The 15,093-nt window shown below is 40.0% G+C and overlaps 1 protein-coding gene across 5 annotated transcripts in view; it reads right to left on the bottom strand.

The window, feature by feature from the left end:
* The window catches only part of SLTM (SAFB like transcription modulator), a 31,276-nt gene extending 19,792 nt beyond the window's left edge, over positions 1–11,484 (bottom strand). For 3 of the 5 annotated variants that reach the window (XM_057382756.1, XM_057382757.1, XM_057382760.1), the window contains exons 1-7: positions 11,256–11,484; positions 10,505–10,592; positions 3,818–3,882; positions 3,331–3,516; positions 2,839–2,886; positions 1,823–1,850; positions 8–476 (exon numbers count right to left, since the gene is read on the bottom strand). In XM_057382756.1, the coding sequence (XP_057238739.1) occupies positions 8–476; positions 1,823–1,850; positions 2,839–2,886; positions 3,331–3,516; positions 3,818–3,882; positions 10,505–10,592; positions 11,256–11,447 (1,076 nt within the window). In that variant the 5' untranslated portion in view covers positions 11,448–11,484. The remainder of the gene's footprint in view (positions 1–7; positions 477–1,822; positions 1,851–2,838; positions 2,887–3,330; positions 3,517–3,817; positions 3,883–10,504; positions 10,593–11,255) is intronic. The other 2 variants (XM_057382758.1, XM_057382759.1) reach the window with 1 other exon arrangement.
* Positions 11,485–15,093: the final 3,609 nt, after the last annotated feature.

Raw genomic sequence — 15,093 nt, 5'->3', positions numbered from 1 at the left:
AACAAACCTCTTTGCTTGACCAGAGGCCCCAGTAGACGAGGGACCTTTCTTCAAAGTATCCTTTTCTTTGTCTCCAGATTCTGCTTTCTTTGAACCTTCTCTGGCTTCCTTCTTGACGGGATCACCCTTCACGCAGTCTTCCTTCTTACCATCTTTATGGTTCTCAGTCATCTCATAGTCCTTGCCTTCCTTCTCCAGGCTCTGTGAAATGGTATCCTGCACATCCTTTGGCTTACTTGCTTCAGAATCTGTAATTTTCACATTTTTACCTGTTTCTAGGAGGTCATCACCATCAAAATCCAGAGTGATGGCATCTTCGGCCTGGATTGTAACCGATATGTTATCATCCTCAGCTTCTTTCACAGAGGTGTTAGCTTCCATCTCTTCGTGAGCCGTGTGATCAGCCTCAGCTAGGCTTTCTTCTGAAGGAAGAGGTTTAGATACTTCTTGTGTACCATCACCAGAACCTGCTTTATCTAAGAGGATTTAACAGGAATAAATATGGCAAAACAAGAAGTTTAAACAATTTCATATGCATAAGCTAGAATAGGACCTAGAAAATACAAAGCCAGTTATTAGCACTGATGGAAGGTTAGAAAAAAACACAAGGTGTATTAACACAAATATAAATCCTTTACCCAGGATCACTTATTCTTCATGGCAAAACACATTTTCTAGAGACAAATACCAAAATTTTAGGAGGGAGAATATGGTTCCATCCTGGAGATACCCGTTCTTCATAAGTAGTATCCATTTTCCAGTTTAGGATTTAGCGTTCCAGAAGAAAATAGTTGCTTTGGATGTTCACAGTTTGATTTAATCTGTCTTTGAATCTTCCTGGTTCCAGAACTTCTAACCTTCGCAAATCCGAAAGAATTACAGTCTTGGAGAATTCCAGCCAGTCTTCCACATCAGTGCTCTCTGTTCCTTTCCTTTCCAAGCAGATGCTTGGCAGTCAAGTGAGCTGTACAAGGCTGCTGCAGACCGTGGTTGAGTGAGCCTTAATCCAGAGCTCGTAGACAAATGGTCCTCAATCTTCATCCACTGGCAAGACTTTCCATCTCAGTCCCACAGAGGCATCTCCAACCGTTGGAATTGCRTAGATGAGACACTTCGGCCATAGGGTCCCTCATAAATATGGAGTCTGCAGTTTTATCCTGTAGCTTCAGTAATGTGTTTATTCCATCTTGTGTAAAGTGCTGGTGTTCCATGTCCTTTCGAGTCCACAAAATGTAGAATCCTTAAGACTTCTGTCCAGGAAGTCTGTTTGCCCAAATGCATTACATTCCTTCTACAGTTTCACTAATGAGCACAGCTTAAAAAATGGTAGCCACTCCACAGGTTTTCAAACACTTATTTTACCATCCTATGTACAACTGGTATTTATAAGTGACAGTGAGCCAAGCATATGATGGTCCATACATTTGTGGGGTGCTCAACTTCAGTGTGAGAGTGTAGCATTTCACTCAACTAAACATCAGTTACTGCAGTGCAAGTTGGAAGCTTTGGCATCAACACTTACCGTATATTAAAATCAGAGTCCTTGAATACTATGGGTTTTATTAAGACCCATAGTATTACAACTGCATTATACATCCACCACAGTAACTGATAACTACTATAATCAGCTCCTAAGAGTAAAGTAACTCTTAGGAGAGAAATAAACTGACTGCAGTGATTCCAGGTGCTGAGCTCAATGAGGAGACAACTGATATTTAGCGCTGGAGATAAGCCTAGTATTAGTAGAGATTGAATGTTAAAAGAGAAAGTTGCCTGCTCTACCAGAGTAAGACCTCTGAACTCTATTAAACTTTAGACATACCTTTCTCATTTTCTTCATCTTCAGCATCCTGCAAGAAAAGGAAGTCAACAATAAATGTCTCCTATTTTCAAACTTCCAGAAGAACAATTMATATTTTTCACAGAATTTCTATTGTATGAAGGCAAATACTGAAATGAAAACTGTTTCGAACGATTATCCAAGACCAAACCTGTGCATCTCCCTTGTCAAATCACTGAAAAATTGTATGAAACTTCTTTATGAAACAACTTGGCATTTATCTGCAACATTTGCAACTTGCAGTTGTTTGAAACATGCAGATATTGTCTTACCCCCTTAACTCAATGGGACATTTTAAACTATTTCATGTCTTGCTAAAGCCTTCAGAATGGATGTCACACTGCTGATTACTAGTTTCAGAGAAATACAAGCAGTCAGAAATCAGAAACTAGGTAGTCTCCCTCCAGTAAGTATTTAAAAATGAAACAGTGATTTTAATGTGTATTTACTTATTTCTCATTAGTTTTACTGAGAAAGAGATGCTCAGTCTATGAGATGTTCTCACACATATGAGAAGTCACTTCGGACATCAGTTCCATGTAACTCAGAAAGAATTTCTGAACTTAGAGATATCAGGTATTAGTATTAACAGCAAAAAACAACCCCAAATGACCATACCCAGYTCCAAACTCCCCACATTCTCTAAGGGCAAACTTCTACATTAAACAGAAGTTCTAAACTCCTGTACAGGCTGTATATACAACAGGATCTGGCATAGCCCTCTGATGTTTTTAAAGGAGTGTGAAACATATTCTTTGGGAAGTCTATGCACTGAACATTCCCAAATGGTCGACAGGAATTTTGTATCTATGTAGGTCAATTTACTTGGCATCACAATTATCTCCATCATTAAATATTTGAATGAAAGCTTCCCATAGGGTTGACTTAATTGTCTTACATCATCTGACTCTAACATGCATGCTGGAACAGAAAAACCAGTCTAAAGTGATCTTTTCCAACTAAACAGACATGAAAATCAGAATGCATTTAGAACTCACATGGACAGTTGGAAAAGTGTAATCTTCTAAATCTGGACCTTCATTTTCCTATAGAAATAGAAAACAGACTTGATTAATAAACTAYTTTTAAGATATTCAAACATTCAGGGAGACAAGAAATCTAGTTAACTCAGAAAACATTTAAGTGGACACTCAATGTAAAYATCACTGAGCAGTGCTCCTGATGTAAATAATGTCAACACTGAACTGGAAGACATGTCACTACTAGTACAAGGGAAAAGGACCCCGTAGGAACTAACTCTGATAAAATTCTACCGGAGTCCCTTACAATCTGTTCCACATCTGTTTCAGGACTATTCAAATACAAATCAAGGTAAACAGAAAAAAAGGACCTTTTAGAGTAAAAAGAAAAAACCTATCTTTTAAAGATAAACCAGACAAACTGAAAAACTAGTTCTGACTTCCTAATAACAAACACTAAGAAAAATGTATGTTTTGCTGATAAAAATTAATGTAAAATATAGCGAGTACCTGACTTTCAGAATCCTTTTCCACATCTTCTGTTGTCTCTGCTGGCTCCACATCATGGTACCTTTTCTTTTCTGCAGATAGTATTTCTTTAGAATTCAAGTTCTCATCTTCAACAGATTCTTTGAAGTCCTTCAATTCATCGTTTCCATCTTGATCACTTGCATCTTGAGTCTCCAATTCACTTTCCTTTTGGTGTGAACACAAATATTTGGTTTAACTAAACGTACTAACTATATTCAGGAAAACTCACTTCTAGAATCCGTGTTTCACTGCTGGATCAGTGTCACACATGCATAATAAAATTCCCAGCATGTTTTAAAAACCCTCCAGCTWCACACCCTTAGGCATCACACTCTGAATACAGTAAAAGCAATGCTCAAAATTTCCACATAAATTATCACAGAGAAAATGGAAGCTTTTCCATTGAGTGAAGTCAACCATTGACCTTAAATACAAAATGGGAAACTTTTTTACATACTTCTATTACCTTGACAAAGGAATCCTCTTCAACTGAAGCATCACCAGCCAATTCATCAGCTTCCTGCTTTTTACCTGAAATAATGGGATATGCTGTGACTAGACCTGCTATGTAGACCACACTTTCAATACTGATTATGTGTTTGGCTTCTATTATTCTCTACAGGTTCTAGTTTAGCTGGATTCTTCACTATAATATAACCCTCCAAAAACTGAGTCATTTTTAAGATAAGGAGATAAAATGTCATCTCAGTAAAAATGAACAAATCATGCTGTTGAATAAACAAGTGATGACATCCAAGTTAGTGATTTTAATACCAATCCTTCTATTCTGAGTGATAATGGCATTCAGGACAACATTGAACTAGAAACAAAACATTTCTAGAATTACTGAAGTTAGCGAGACATTATGACTTTGTAAATGTCTTTATAGGGTAACTAACATMACTGGCAAATTAGGTTAGAATGAACCTCTAAAGGTCATCTAGTCCACCCAACCTCCTGCTGAAAATTACATTTAAGTTCCAAGGACGATGGAATGGCTCAGGGCTTTATTGAACTGCATCTTAATATCCACAAGCATGGCAACTACGAGCCTCTCCAAGGCACCTTTTTCCGTGCCTTTCATCACTAGAGGATGAAGTGAGGCAGAAGAATTGAGCAGGTGAAGCATGTATGCTTTACTATATTAAGGGCCTGCTCCACTGATRAATTCTGTTCTTCCAGCACCAGCACATTTTCTCTATTAGAGATGTCTCTGTGGGTATGATGACTAGACACAGTTCCCCTTGGAACCCATTGCATTTCCTTAATCTTCTGAAAAACAAGACCCAAAAAACACTAGATAGAAACATCTCCACACAAACACACCCTCTGAAGAACATTCTGTCTCTTTGATTCAGTCTATCAAAGATTAGCCTATGCAAGTTTTCAGTAGCACAAGGTACAAAAGCAGTTCTGTTAAGAAGCRGCTTTACTGTATCTTCTACTGAAACTCAGTGTCAATTCAAATGCAAATGAGATGGCAGTCATAATTAGCACTTAATGCTTCATTTTTTGGCATCCCATCTTCCCTCATCCCTTCATCCTCTAATGAATGGCTAAATCAATTCTGCAGTTATTCCAAAGGAATATAAAAGAAAAACATAAGCCAAAGTTCGACACAGTACGGACATCTCTGCTAGTTGAAAACTCCATTTTTTCTGCCATTAATTTCCATGGTCTTTCATATACAGTTCTTAAATTGCATTTCAAAGCTGGAAAGTACTCAACTACAGGGCAAAAAGAGACACTATTGTTTTAATTTTGCTTGGATTCCAATTGGTTTTACTCATCTCCCTGAAAGGCAGCACTCTGACCATAGTCCTAGAAAAAGCACATTGTTGTTTTCAGTACAGGCACACACTGATCTCCAGGAACAGGCACATGGAAGAAGTTATTTCTGTGACTGTCAGATTTAAACTTTCAGATCTAAAGTCAGTGCCACTGATCTCACTTTACCTAAAACAAGAAAAAAAAAAAACCAAAAACCTACAAAAAGTCCTGTTTTATAATTTGATGCAATAGATTTGTGGGATTTTGGTGCAAAAAGCCAGCTGCACAGGTATAGGAAGGGACTAAGGGAAGCCAGCTCTTCTCAGGAAGAGGACTTACACTGGAAAGGGCAGTTTCTGATGCACATCACAGCTGATGCCTGAAACCAAGATTAACTCAAATTTTGTGTTAGCTTTTTGGCATTCTGTGATAGAAGCTACAGATCCCCGGTATCTTCAAGATAAATAAAAAGTAGTGAGATCAGCAAGGCTTTCTACACACATTCAACTGCTTTCTGTTTTGCCTTCTCACATTTCAGTTAATTTGTTAAACCTGAATGATGAAGCTTTTCCTGCATCCCATATCCAGCTAARCATACACAGAGACAGGCAAGCACACACAGCAGATGCTCAATACTATCAGCAACTATTTAGCAACTATCTAACATAGACTATGATGAAAGCTATTTAAATCATTCACACTGCCTGAGGAAATATGGCAGGTGAACTAGAACTGAGACTTTATAGGGAAAAGAAAACCAATGACAAAGCTACCTCAAGTTAGCCCCACCACTATGCAAGAGCAGCTAGATAACATTTTACTGACTGGTCCTCATCAAGAGGAAGTTACAGCACTCAGTAATWAAGTTGTTTGTATCTTTTATTTGCTACTAGATTAAGGAATGATTTTATTAGCCTTTCTTTACTATGTCTACTGTCTTTGTAGCAAGTCTCATTTACTCTGAGTACCAGAGGTATTCCAAGGCATAATGAGATCTGAACAAGACCTTCACTTTTCAGCTTCAAGCCAGAAAGTGCTGCAAGTTTGCTCTCCCTCTCAAGTTCTGTGTTTCAGGTTACTTTGCTTTGGTTTGAGTTACATTGCTCAAAAGTGGCACTTCAAGGTTCTAATAAAATAGTTTTCAGATGTTGGTACAGTAACTTGCCAAAAAGCCAGCACCCAGAAAAATTCAACGTTTGTCTAGCACTCATCCACAGTGGGCTACTGAAAGGCACACTTGGCTCTTAAATTCACGTTAACTAAAATCAGAGTGCAACAAACACGTTGCAGAAAATGACTGTTTTTCTGAACTTATTCAAGACCAGTGTTGACCTGATTGAAGGGTAAGTTAACAAATAGAGCCAGAACAACTGGACCTTCTGCAGACAACAGGCATAGCTGGTCTCGAGTCACACAAGTTGTCAACACCTGATAAGATTTCTGTACTGGTTTATCCAAGCAGTGGCTGTTGAAAACATCAGTGTGTGTGCAGCATTCACCACAGATCTGGGTACCTRACAATCCAAACACTCATTTACCTTGGAATGATGGCACTCCTTTACAAGCCATGCTCAATCCCTTTTCTGGCAATGGCAATTGCTACACAGCATAAAATTGCAACAGACTATTACACAGAGAACAAATATTCTCCTTATAAGTAAGTAGAAAAATTAGAACATCTTTAAAGTGATGATTTAATATTACGCGGGTTTAGCTTCCATTTAATTTACAAGCCTTACAGTAGCATAACCTATTCTACCTGTTCATGGTCCTTCACGTGAGAAATTCAGGCTACCTCAGTGTTTACAGAACTATAGAGGAGTGTATTATGGACAACTCTTGAATTGACATTCACATCTCAGGCAGAAGCAGAGTAACATATGCATCAGAAAAACTTGGAAGTATTAGTGCTTGTATWTCTTCTGGTATTCCTGCTGAAACTCCCAACAGGGTTCTGTCACACCTGATTGTAAACGTTCATCAAAAACACGGGATAGACAGTAAAAAGGAGATAAATCTTTACAATGGAATAAACTCTTTACTGCATTAAGAAGCCTGCTGCAATTCGAACAGTATCATTTGCCACAATATTAACAGAGGTAAATGATCCTGTTCTACTTCTGTATTCTCAAATGGTATGATGGAGAACAAGAATAAGCCTTCTAYTGTGTCTGTAGGATACAGTTCTTAGTCAATTATGGTTCTTAGAAAGAAAGGTCTGTGAAGACTAAGAGTACAACTTAGTTTACTTTGTTTTGTTCTTATTTTTAAGTAACTAAATCGCTTTAATCAAGAAGTCAAAATTATTTGGGCAATAATATAGGCCAACCACTGTCAGTTGTCAGCCTTTGAGCCAAGAAACAGTACTGTCAAGTTGGAAATTCAGTTGCAAACTAGAATAGTATTAAAGACACRAACAAACAGGTGTCTAACTGGCCTCAGAAACTTGTAGGGAAGTAAATAGACATCTTTGCTCACATTTATTCTTCCAGGTTAAAAAGGATCAGCCTAAAAACTGTTCTTCATCCACACTAATTCCAGAACTCATCAGGAAAGTAACTTTCAATCACCAAGTTAAAATATTTCAACAACATTTTGGACTGCAGATCCTTCAAAGGAGCATATGTATTACAAACTTTTGAAAAATGTTTCATACTAGCAGTAAGGTAACTTCCCTGAAACACCAGGCTAGGCAGCAGAGTAATTAGGCTTGAGAAGATAAGCTTTTTCCAAAAATAGTCATCTTTTTACAAAAAGAAAAATTCATCCATAGCTACTAAATGCTAGTATGGAAAGGGACAGCTGAGGCACTTAAAAAGGGGCAATTGGTAATTGTTCCTTTCAAGCTTTAACTGGCAAAACCAATTAATCTTACCTAGGTAACTCTTCTGATTAGCTGCTCTGCAGTTCTTTATGCCAATTATTTAATTAAAGTAGCATCTGGAAAAAGTGCAAAATTTCAAGTAACKTTGCATCAGTATTGATCAAGGATTCTTGTATTACAGAATCCTTATTTCATACAACTTAAAAAATGCTTGCATAAAGTCCCACTCTTAAGCCTTGTTCCTACTCTTCTCCTTTTCAGTAAACACACAAATAAGTAGCAAAAAGAGAAAAATGTATCATTTTTCCCCCCCMCACACACCCCATTCCCACTCTAATTTGGCCTCTATCAATATTCCAGATCAGATTTTCTAACAGACAATGCTTGGGAATCAGACATGACACTTTTTCCACAGACCTTAATAGCTCCAGTAAAACAGAAGTCTTTCAGATCTGAACCCTGCAGCCACCTGRCACACTTTGTGACTTTTTGGAAGGACAACCTCTTCCCTCCCACTGGCCTCCCTCTCTGGCTGCTAAAAGGAGGTTTAATCAACACTTCCACTCCCTGGCCTTTCCTGAAGATGTATTTTCTTTGTAAATTAGTATCTAATACTCCTACCCTCCTTTGCACAGCAATAATAGCACAGGGGAAGATTCGACAGAACTGGTAATGTTGTTAATTTTATTGCTGTCCAGCAGCAAAATAATTAAAGACCCATCAGTATTAGTAGTGTGGGGGAGAAACAAGCATTAGTAAAAAGGCCTGGATCAATCTTGTCAGCAAGACCACTAAGGAGGAAAAATGTCCCACAGTGAATCAAACAAGGTATCATTTCATACAATTAGAAATAAACCAATATTATTAAAAAAAATTCCCCTAAACAGGGAATTTTTCATGTTCCACACTTGAAAATTAATACACCATTTAATTCTCATACTTGTGACACAAAATTTGCTCTTAAGAATTTTGCAATCCAAAAAATAATGAGGAAAATCTTCTGAGCTTGCAAAGTGAATTGATAAGAACTTCACAAACGTGTTTTCCTTTGAGGTTTACCAAGATGTCATGGTTTACCATGCATGTCATATGCATGCATTAGGATCTGGTGCATAGGAGAGGCAGCAGGGAAGGGCTACTGAAGCCCTGCCTCAGGCAGCAGGAGCACTCATTGGCAAACCACCTTTGCAGGAGCTAAACAGTCTAACAACCCAAGAAGCCATTTCAAGAACATTATGCACATCATGATATTAGTTTGGAGACTGGGAGGATAAAAAGCAGCAGGTAAGTGTTTGTCACAGCAGAACATGGAGCCATTTAGATCTCTACATGAAAAATTGTGGAAGAATTTCCTTATTTAGCTTCCACGTAGTTATTTTCATCATCAGTTACCTATCTAAAGCAGGGAATAAAGATATGTCATTAAAAAATGAAACCACATTTGAAAGTTTATTACCTTTCACTTCTCTAATGTGTGAAAACTACAGAGAAGTTATGCCAACTTTCTAAGCAGACAAATTTTGTTSCTAATTTCACCATTCACAGCACCAGACAAAAGACTGAATAACCATTTTCATCATAAAACTCAGCCCATGACAAGTGACAGTAGTCTAAGACCATTCATGTCCAAAACAGGCCTMTGTAGCACATGCATCTTGGTGTGTATGTTCAATGAAGAAAGCTGTGCATGAAGGAAACATGTCCTTTCCCAGGACTAGTAGATTACAGCTGCTCTCAGAACAACTGAAAACCCAAACAAAAATCCTCAGACTTCCAACTCACAGAACAGGATTTAAATTCTCAGGCAAAAGAAAACAGAGCAAAAAAAAAAAAAAAAAAAAAAAATCACTGCCAAACAGATCGGCACAAAATCTAAACATTAATCTTTTACAACAGAAAAATTAAAATCTATTAATTAGACATTCCATTGTGAGGCTCCAGTGCCCATTCAGGACATTCATATTTATAAATCCTGTCTTCAGTAGAGAGCATGCTGATACACCCAACACAGCAGAGTTTTCAGGGACTGACCCCCTACCACAGATGACTGTGCCCTCATCACCAGCCTGGGGCCAGCACCTGCTGATGGCTGAAGAGCCTCTGCGGTTACACAGATGCTTCTGGACATGCAAGACACACCACAGAGCCCCCCAGCAGCTCCTGCTCCCACCCTGCACCACTAACACCCCACAGCCAGGATCTCTGGACACAGCACATTCCAAAGCCCTCATGGCTCATCTACAGCACCTCAGCACACACAGCACAGGTCTCCAGGAGCTTGAGGCAGTACAGCCACAACCTCATAACACACATCTCTCAATCCAGTCATTTCCCATTTATCTATAACTCTATATGTATACTGCTCCAGCACCCCCATACATTGTCTACAGACAGTGAGTGAAAACAGACATACAAGGCAAAGGATGTCTTTATATGACAGAAGTCATAAAAACAGTAAAGTCACCCAAACTGCAGACCRCAGTCCCACAGTCCTTTTTTAAGGTGATACATGCATAAAGAAACTGCATAAGAATATACAGTACATTAATAGATCCTAACCTTTGCCTTTAGCTGGTTTCTTGGTGGGTGTGTCAGCTGAAACACTTATTTCAATATTATCAGGATCACCTCCTTCCTCTTCAATAGCCTAAATGGGACAAAAAAATTTAATTTTTAATGGCTTTCAGTGGAAAGCTGGGCACTTTGACTTATGCAGAAGTCCATAAATCAAACAGTTATTTTAGCAGCTCAAAAATATTTCGTAAAACCTTTGGGTAAACCTTTCACTTAATGCTGGAGGAGAGCAAGGGAATGCTAATGATAATGTCTGAGAGTTTCAGCTGTTAAAACGACACTTTGGAAATACAGCTTATCAAGGATCCGCACGTTTCTCTTCGGAAATGTAGCACTAGAAGGCCACAGCGACGTCCATAATGGCATTAAGGACAGCTCAAAAACAGGACAGCGGGAAGCACAGACACCCCTCAGCAACAACCTGCCCCAGGGCCCGCCCCACGAGCTCCGGCGCCCAGGGCGGCGGGCGGGCCGCAAGGCCGCGGGGCGAGCACTGCCAGCCGGGGCGGGGAGCTCCGCCGGCCGGGACACCGCGCCCAGCCCGACCCACAGCGGCCACACAGCGCCGGCGGCTCGGTGGGGCGGACCCTCGCCCGGGCACCGGCGACACGGCGGGGACACGTCCCGCCCTCCACACCGGGACAGCGGCGGGGCCGCCGGCGCCCCGCCCCCGGCAGTGGCAGCAGCGGCGGCGGCCGCCGGGGCGGGCCGGTTCGGGCCTGCGCCCGTCGCTCACCTGCTTGAGACGGGCGATGAGCACTGTCTTCACGCCGGTGATGTCCAGGTTGCGCCGCTTCAGCTCCGACTTGAGGTCGATGACACGCAGGTCGCTGATCCTCTTGCTCTCGGTGGGCGGCGCCGCGTGCGCGGCGGGAGCCGCGGGAGCCCCCGCAGCGGCGGCGGCAGGAGCAGAGGCGGCGGCGGCCATTTTAGACAGGCGGGCGAGCGCGGCGGCCGCGCGCACAATGAGCGCGGTGCCCGGATGGAGCGCGGCCGGCACGCGGCTGTGCGCAGGCGCGGAGCGGTTCACCTGGCCCGGAGCGCCCGCCCCGCCCCGCGCCCRCCCCGAGCGTGAGGGGAGCGGGCTCTGCCGTGTCCCGGCACCGCCGGCTCGCTGGGCTAATCCCGGGGCTCGGGAACCGCAGCGGAGCTAGGGAGGGGTCTGGAGAACCTGTCCTGTGAGGAGCCGCTGAGGGAGCTTGGGGGCCTCATCCTGGAGAAGACGAGGCTCAGGGGTGACCTTATCACTCTCTACAATTCCCTGACGGGAGGGTGCAGCCAGGGTTGGTCTTTTCTCCCAGGGAGCAGTGACAGGACGAGAARACGTGGCCCCACGCTGCGCCAGGGRTGGTTTAGGTTTGACATTAGGAAGAATTCCTTCACAGAAAAGGTGATTAGACAGTGGAACGGGCTGATCAGGGAGGTGGTGAAGTCAACGTCCCTGAAGGTGTTTGAGGAAAGACCGCATGTGGTACTTGGTGCCGTGGCCTAGCTGACATCATGGTTCTCGGCCATAGGCTGGACTCGATGWTCTCAGAGGTCTTTTCCGACTTAACTACTTCTGTGATTCTTGCGTGTTCTGGCCACTGACAGAGTTTAGGAAATGAACAGTTGATCTGTTTGTGTAACAGTTTTTTATTGGAAGTATTCCAAAAGTACAATACTAATGTTTTAAATTGTTACCAAAGTACCTCTTCTTACGATTTATTAGGCTGTATTTGTACCAGACAATGGAAGATGWTACCTCTTAGTTCCATTTAATTCATTTACTGTAGGGAACGCTTGATGTTATTTTACCAATAATAGATACCACAGCTCCTAGTAAATTTTCAAATGAGGCAGAATCTCTAAATTTAAGGACATATAAATTAATTGAAGTTACAACTGTCCTGTCTCTTCATTCAGAAATTACATATAGTTAAAAATTGTTTATTTAAGACATACTTGGTGGACCTTTTTTGCAAATTAAGTTSTGAATCCTAAAAGATTTGTTACATCATTCTCTTTTTTTCTTTTCAAAGTGCACTCGGAAGTGCATTTCAAAATTATCTGAAGTAAAAACATGATTAAGTAGTTATTAGTTAACAAAGGGTAAAATCTATGTGTTTAAAAGCTAGACATGCACAGAAGTTTTAAAACACAYTTTGGACTGATAACTGCATGTATGTCTTAGCTACGTAATTCTGCTGTTGCAGTTTATACCAAGATTTTCATAAAAATAATAATGTTAAATAAGAATATATATTTTGGATGATGCTGTCTTTTGTGACAACATTTGTATTAACATCAAAGACAATAGGATTGACTTCGAGGTTAATAGAGAAACTCTAGCTTAGCTTTAGACTACAGAAACATTTTCSTGAGTGCATGAGGAAGACATATTTTATTTTCATATAACCTTGAATTCAGCTGTGCAAGAAAATTTTAGTCAGGGCTTTCAGGTTTACTGTGGTGAACTGTTGTACAAATATACACAAAACCAACTGGGTGGTTTCAGTATAAGTGAAGGCAAATTTCGTGTGTCAAATTTCTGGAAAGAAGATGAGAGGAATAACAAATACAGCTCTTGCACTGGTTTTTAAGGATTTCTTTTASGGATCCCTGAACCTCAGTTCTTGTTGGTTGATGTCATGTAGATGTTAAAGCTTTATACTTAACACCTCCCCTTCCCAAATAAAACACAACCAAAAGAGCCAAGTTACCTTACCTGGATTCTTAGTCATCTTCCTGTCTCAAGGCACAATAAACTATTAAGAAAACGACCTCAAAGGATGTTTCCATAACCTGTTCTTAAAGCCTTAAACACAGGTTCTATTCATTCCTCAGGCAATCTAGTCTAATCTTAAATTCTCCTTTTTTTGAATGTCTGGATTAAATACTTTTAGCTGCAGTTTAGATGATTTATTTCAAGTGAATATGGGCAATGTTGCCTTTCTTTTTGCAGCACTCTTTTACATAAATTATGAYTGTTACCATATTTTTGTTCAGTCTTTCTCTTTCTTTTTTTTTTTTTATTAAAAGCATGGATTATTTCTTTTAATCAGTTCTGAAACACACGACCTTTTGTTATTGTACCCCTCTAGCTCTCATTCAATCTTTTCACAGCTCCACAAAGTTACCTTGGTTGTAACTCTTTTGATTATGCATCTCAGTAGAGTAGGTGYCTTTTCCAACCTCATGAACTTCTTGATGTGTTCATGTGATCCACTGCCTACTGGTTTCTTTTCTGCAAGTTTATTACAATAATTACTCTTCTCTGTGCTCCTGKTTTTTTGCTAAGGGCAGAACTTTGTGCTTGTGTTTGTAGAATCATCTTCCCCTGTTACAATGATTTCAAACTCTTATTTCTCCTCTTTGCAGTACCTCCCAGCTCCAGGTTTATAAGCATGGTCTCTAAGCCTCTACGCAAAAATATTACAGTATAGGAGTGTACAAGGAATTTTGTTTGATGTAAATTCARTATTTGTGAAATTTGATATTAAACTGTTAATAGCGATCCTCTAAGTACAACCAGTTTTGCATCAAATGAGTGGATTTTCTGTCTAGATGAAATTTCCTTATCTTTCTTATGAAAATGTCAATTAAACGGAAAAGCCTTGCTGAAGTGAAGATCTTCAGTTTATTTATGTCTGTAGAACCAGACATAAAAGACTAAGTTGGTTTGATAGACTGTCATGAACAAATCATATTTATTTTTATCCATCACTTTGTTGTTTTCAGGTATCTAATAATATTTTGAATTCATCAAGGAAATTTAATCCAGTTGACTGGATTCTAATTTCCTGTTTGATTATTGTGTTGSTTGTTTAGTCTTTTTTAAATAAAACACTCAGTCCTTTACTAGGCTCTTGAAACATCTGCTAGTTTTCAAAATAAAGGTTGCTTTATACTATTAGGTTCTGTAATTTGTGGAAAKATTTGATTAGGAAATGGTAACAGACTTCCAAAGAGGAGAAACGTTTGGCTTAGATACTACTAGACAAGTCCAGACCTAGTCTCCTGYAGATTCTCTTTTGTCTATTTTGTATGTGAGACATCTGGGAGCTGTGAATGTCCTCTAGATTTGTCATGTTTTCCCTGGACTCTATACCTTTGTGGGTTTTTTTTTTGTGTAGATTATCCCAGTTCTAACTTCGCTGGCCAGTCTGTTCCCAACCTCACACTGAAGCACAAGGGAGGACCAAACACCAGCTCTCTTTTCTTTTTAATGGCTTCATGCAGTTGGTACCTGGATTTTTAAATTAATTAAAACTGTGGTTTTTATGTGTTTGGGCTCTGCAAAAGTAAAGGGATATTGAGTGTTTTTAAACATAGAGAAGTAATTCTTGCCTCTTTTTTGTAAGGAAGCCTGGCTAGAGCATTCAGCTAGAATCAACAGGCTGTCCCAGTTTCCTCCTCTTCACACAGCCRCCCATTTGTCCATATCCCCTTCTAAAAAAAAGAGATGTTGGTTTAGGAAAAGGAGAGGGCTTTGGCGTGCTGGAAAGTCACCTCCAAATACAATCCCTACAGTTAAACAGAATCTCATTTGAGACACATTTCTCTTTTTTAATCAGCGAAGTTCTATGTACTTC

The sequence above is a fragment of the Malurus melanocephalus genome, unplaced genomic scaffold (assembly GCF_030028575.1).
Source record: "Malurus melanocephalus ecotype Western Australia unplaced genomic scaffold, MMel_1.1 scaffold_586, whole genome shotgun sequence".
In the NCBI taxonomy this organism is placed as follows: domain Eukaryota; kingdom Metazoa; phylum Chordata; class Aves; order Passeriformes; family Maluridae; genus Malurus; species Malurus melanocephalus.
Note: the sequence above shows the minus strand (reverse complement) of the source record. Positions and strands in the feature narration are given on the sequence as shown.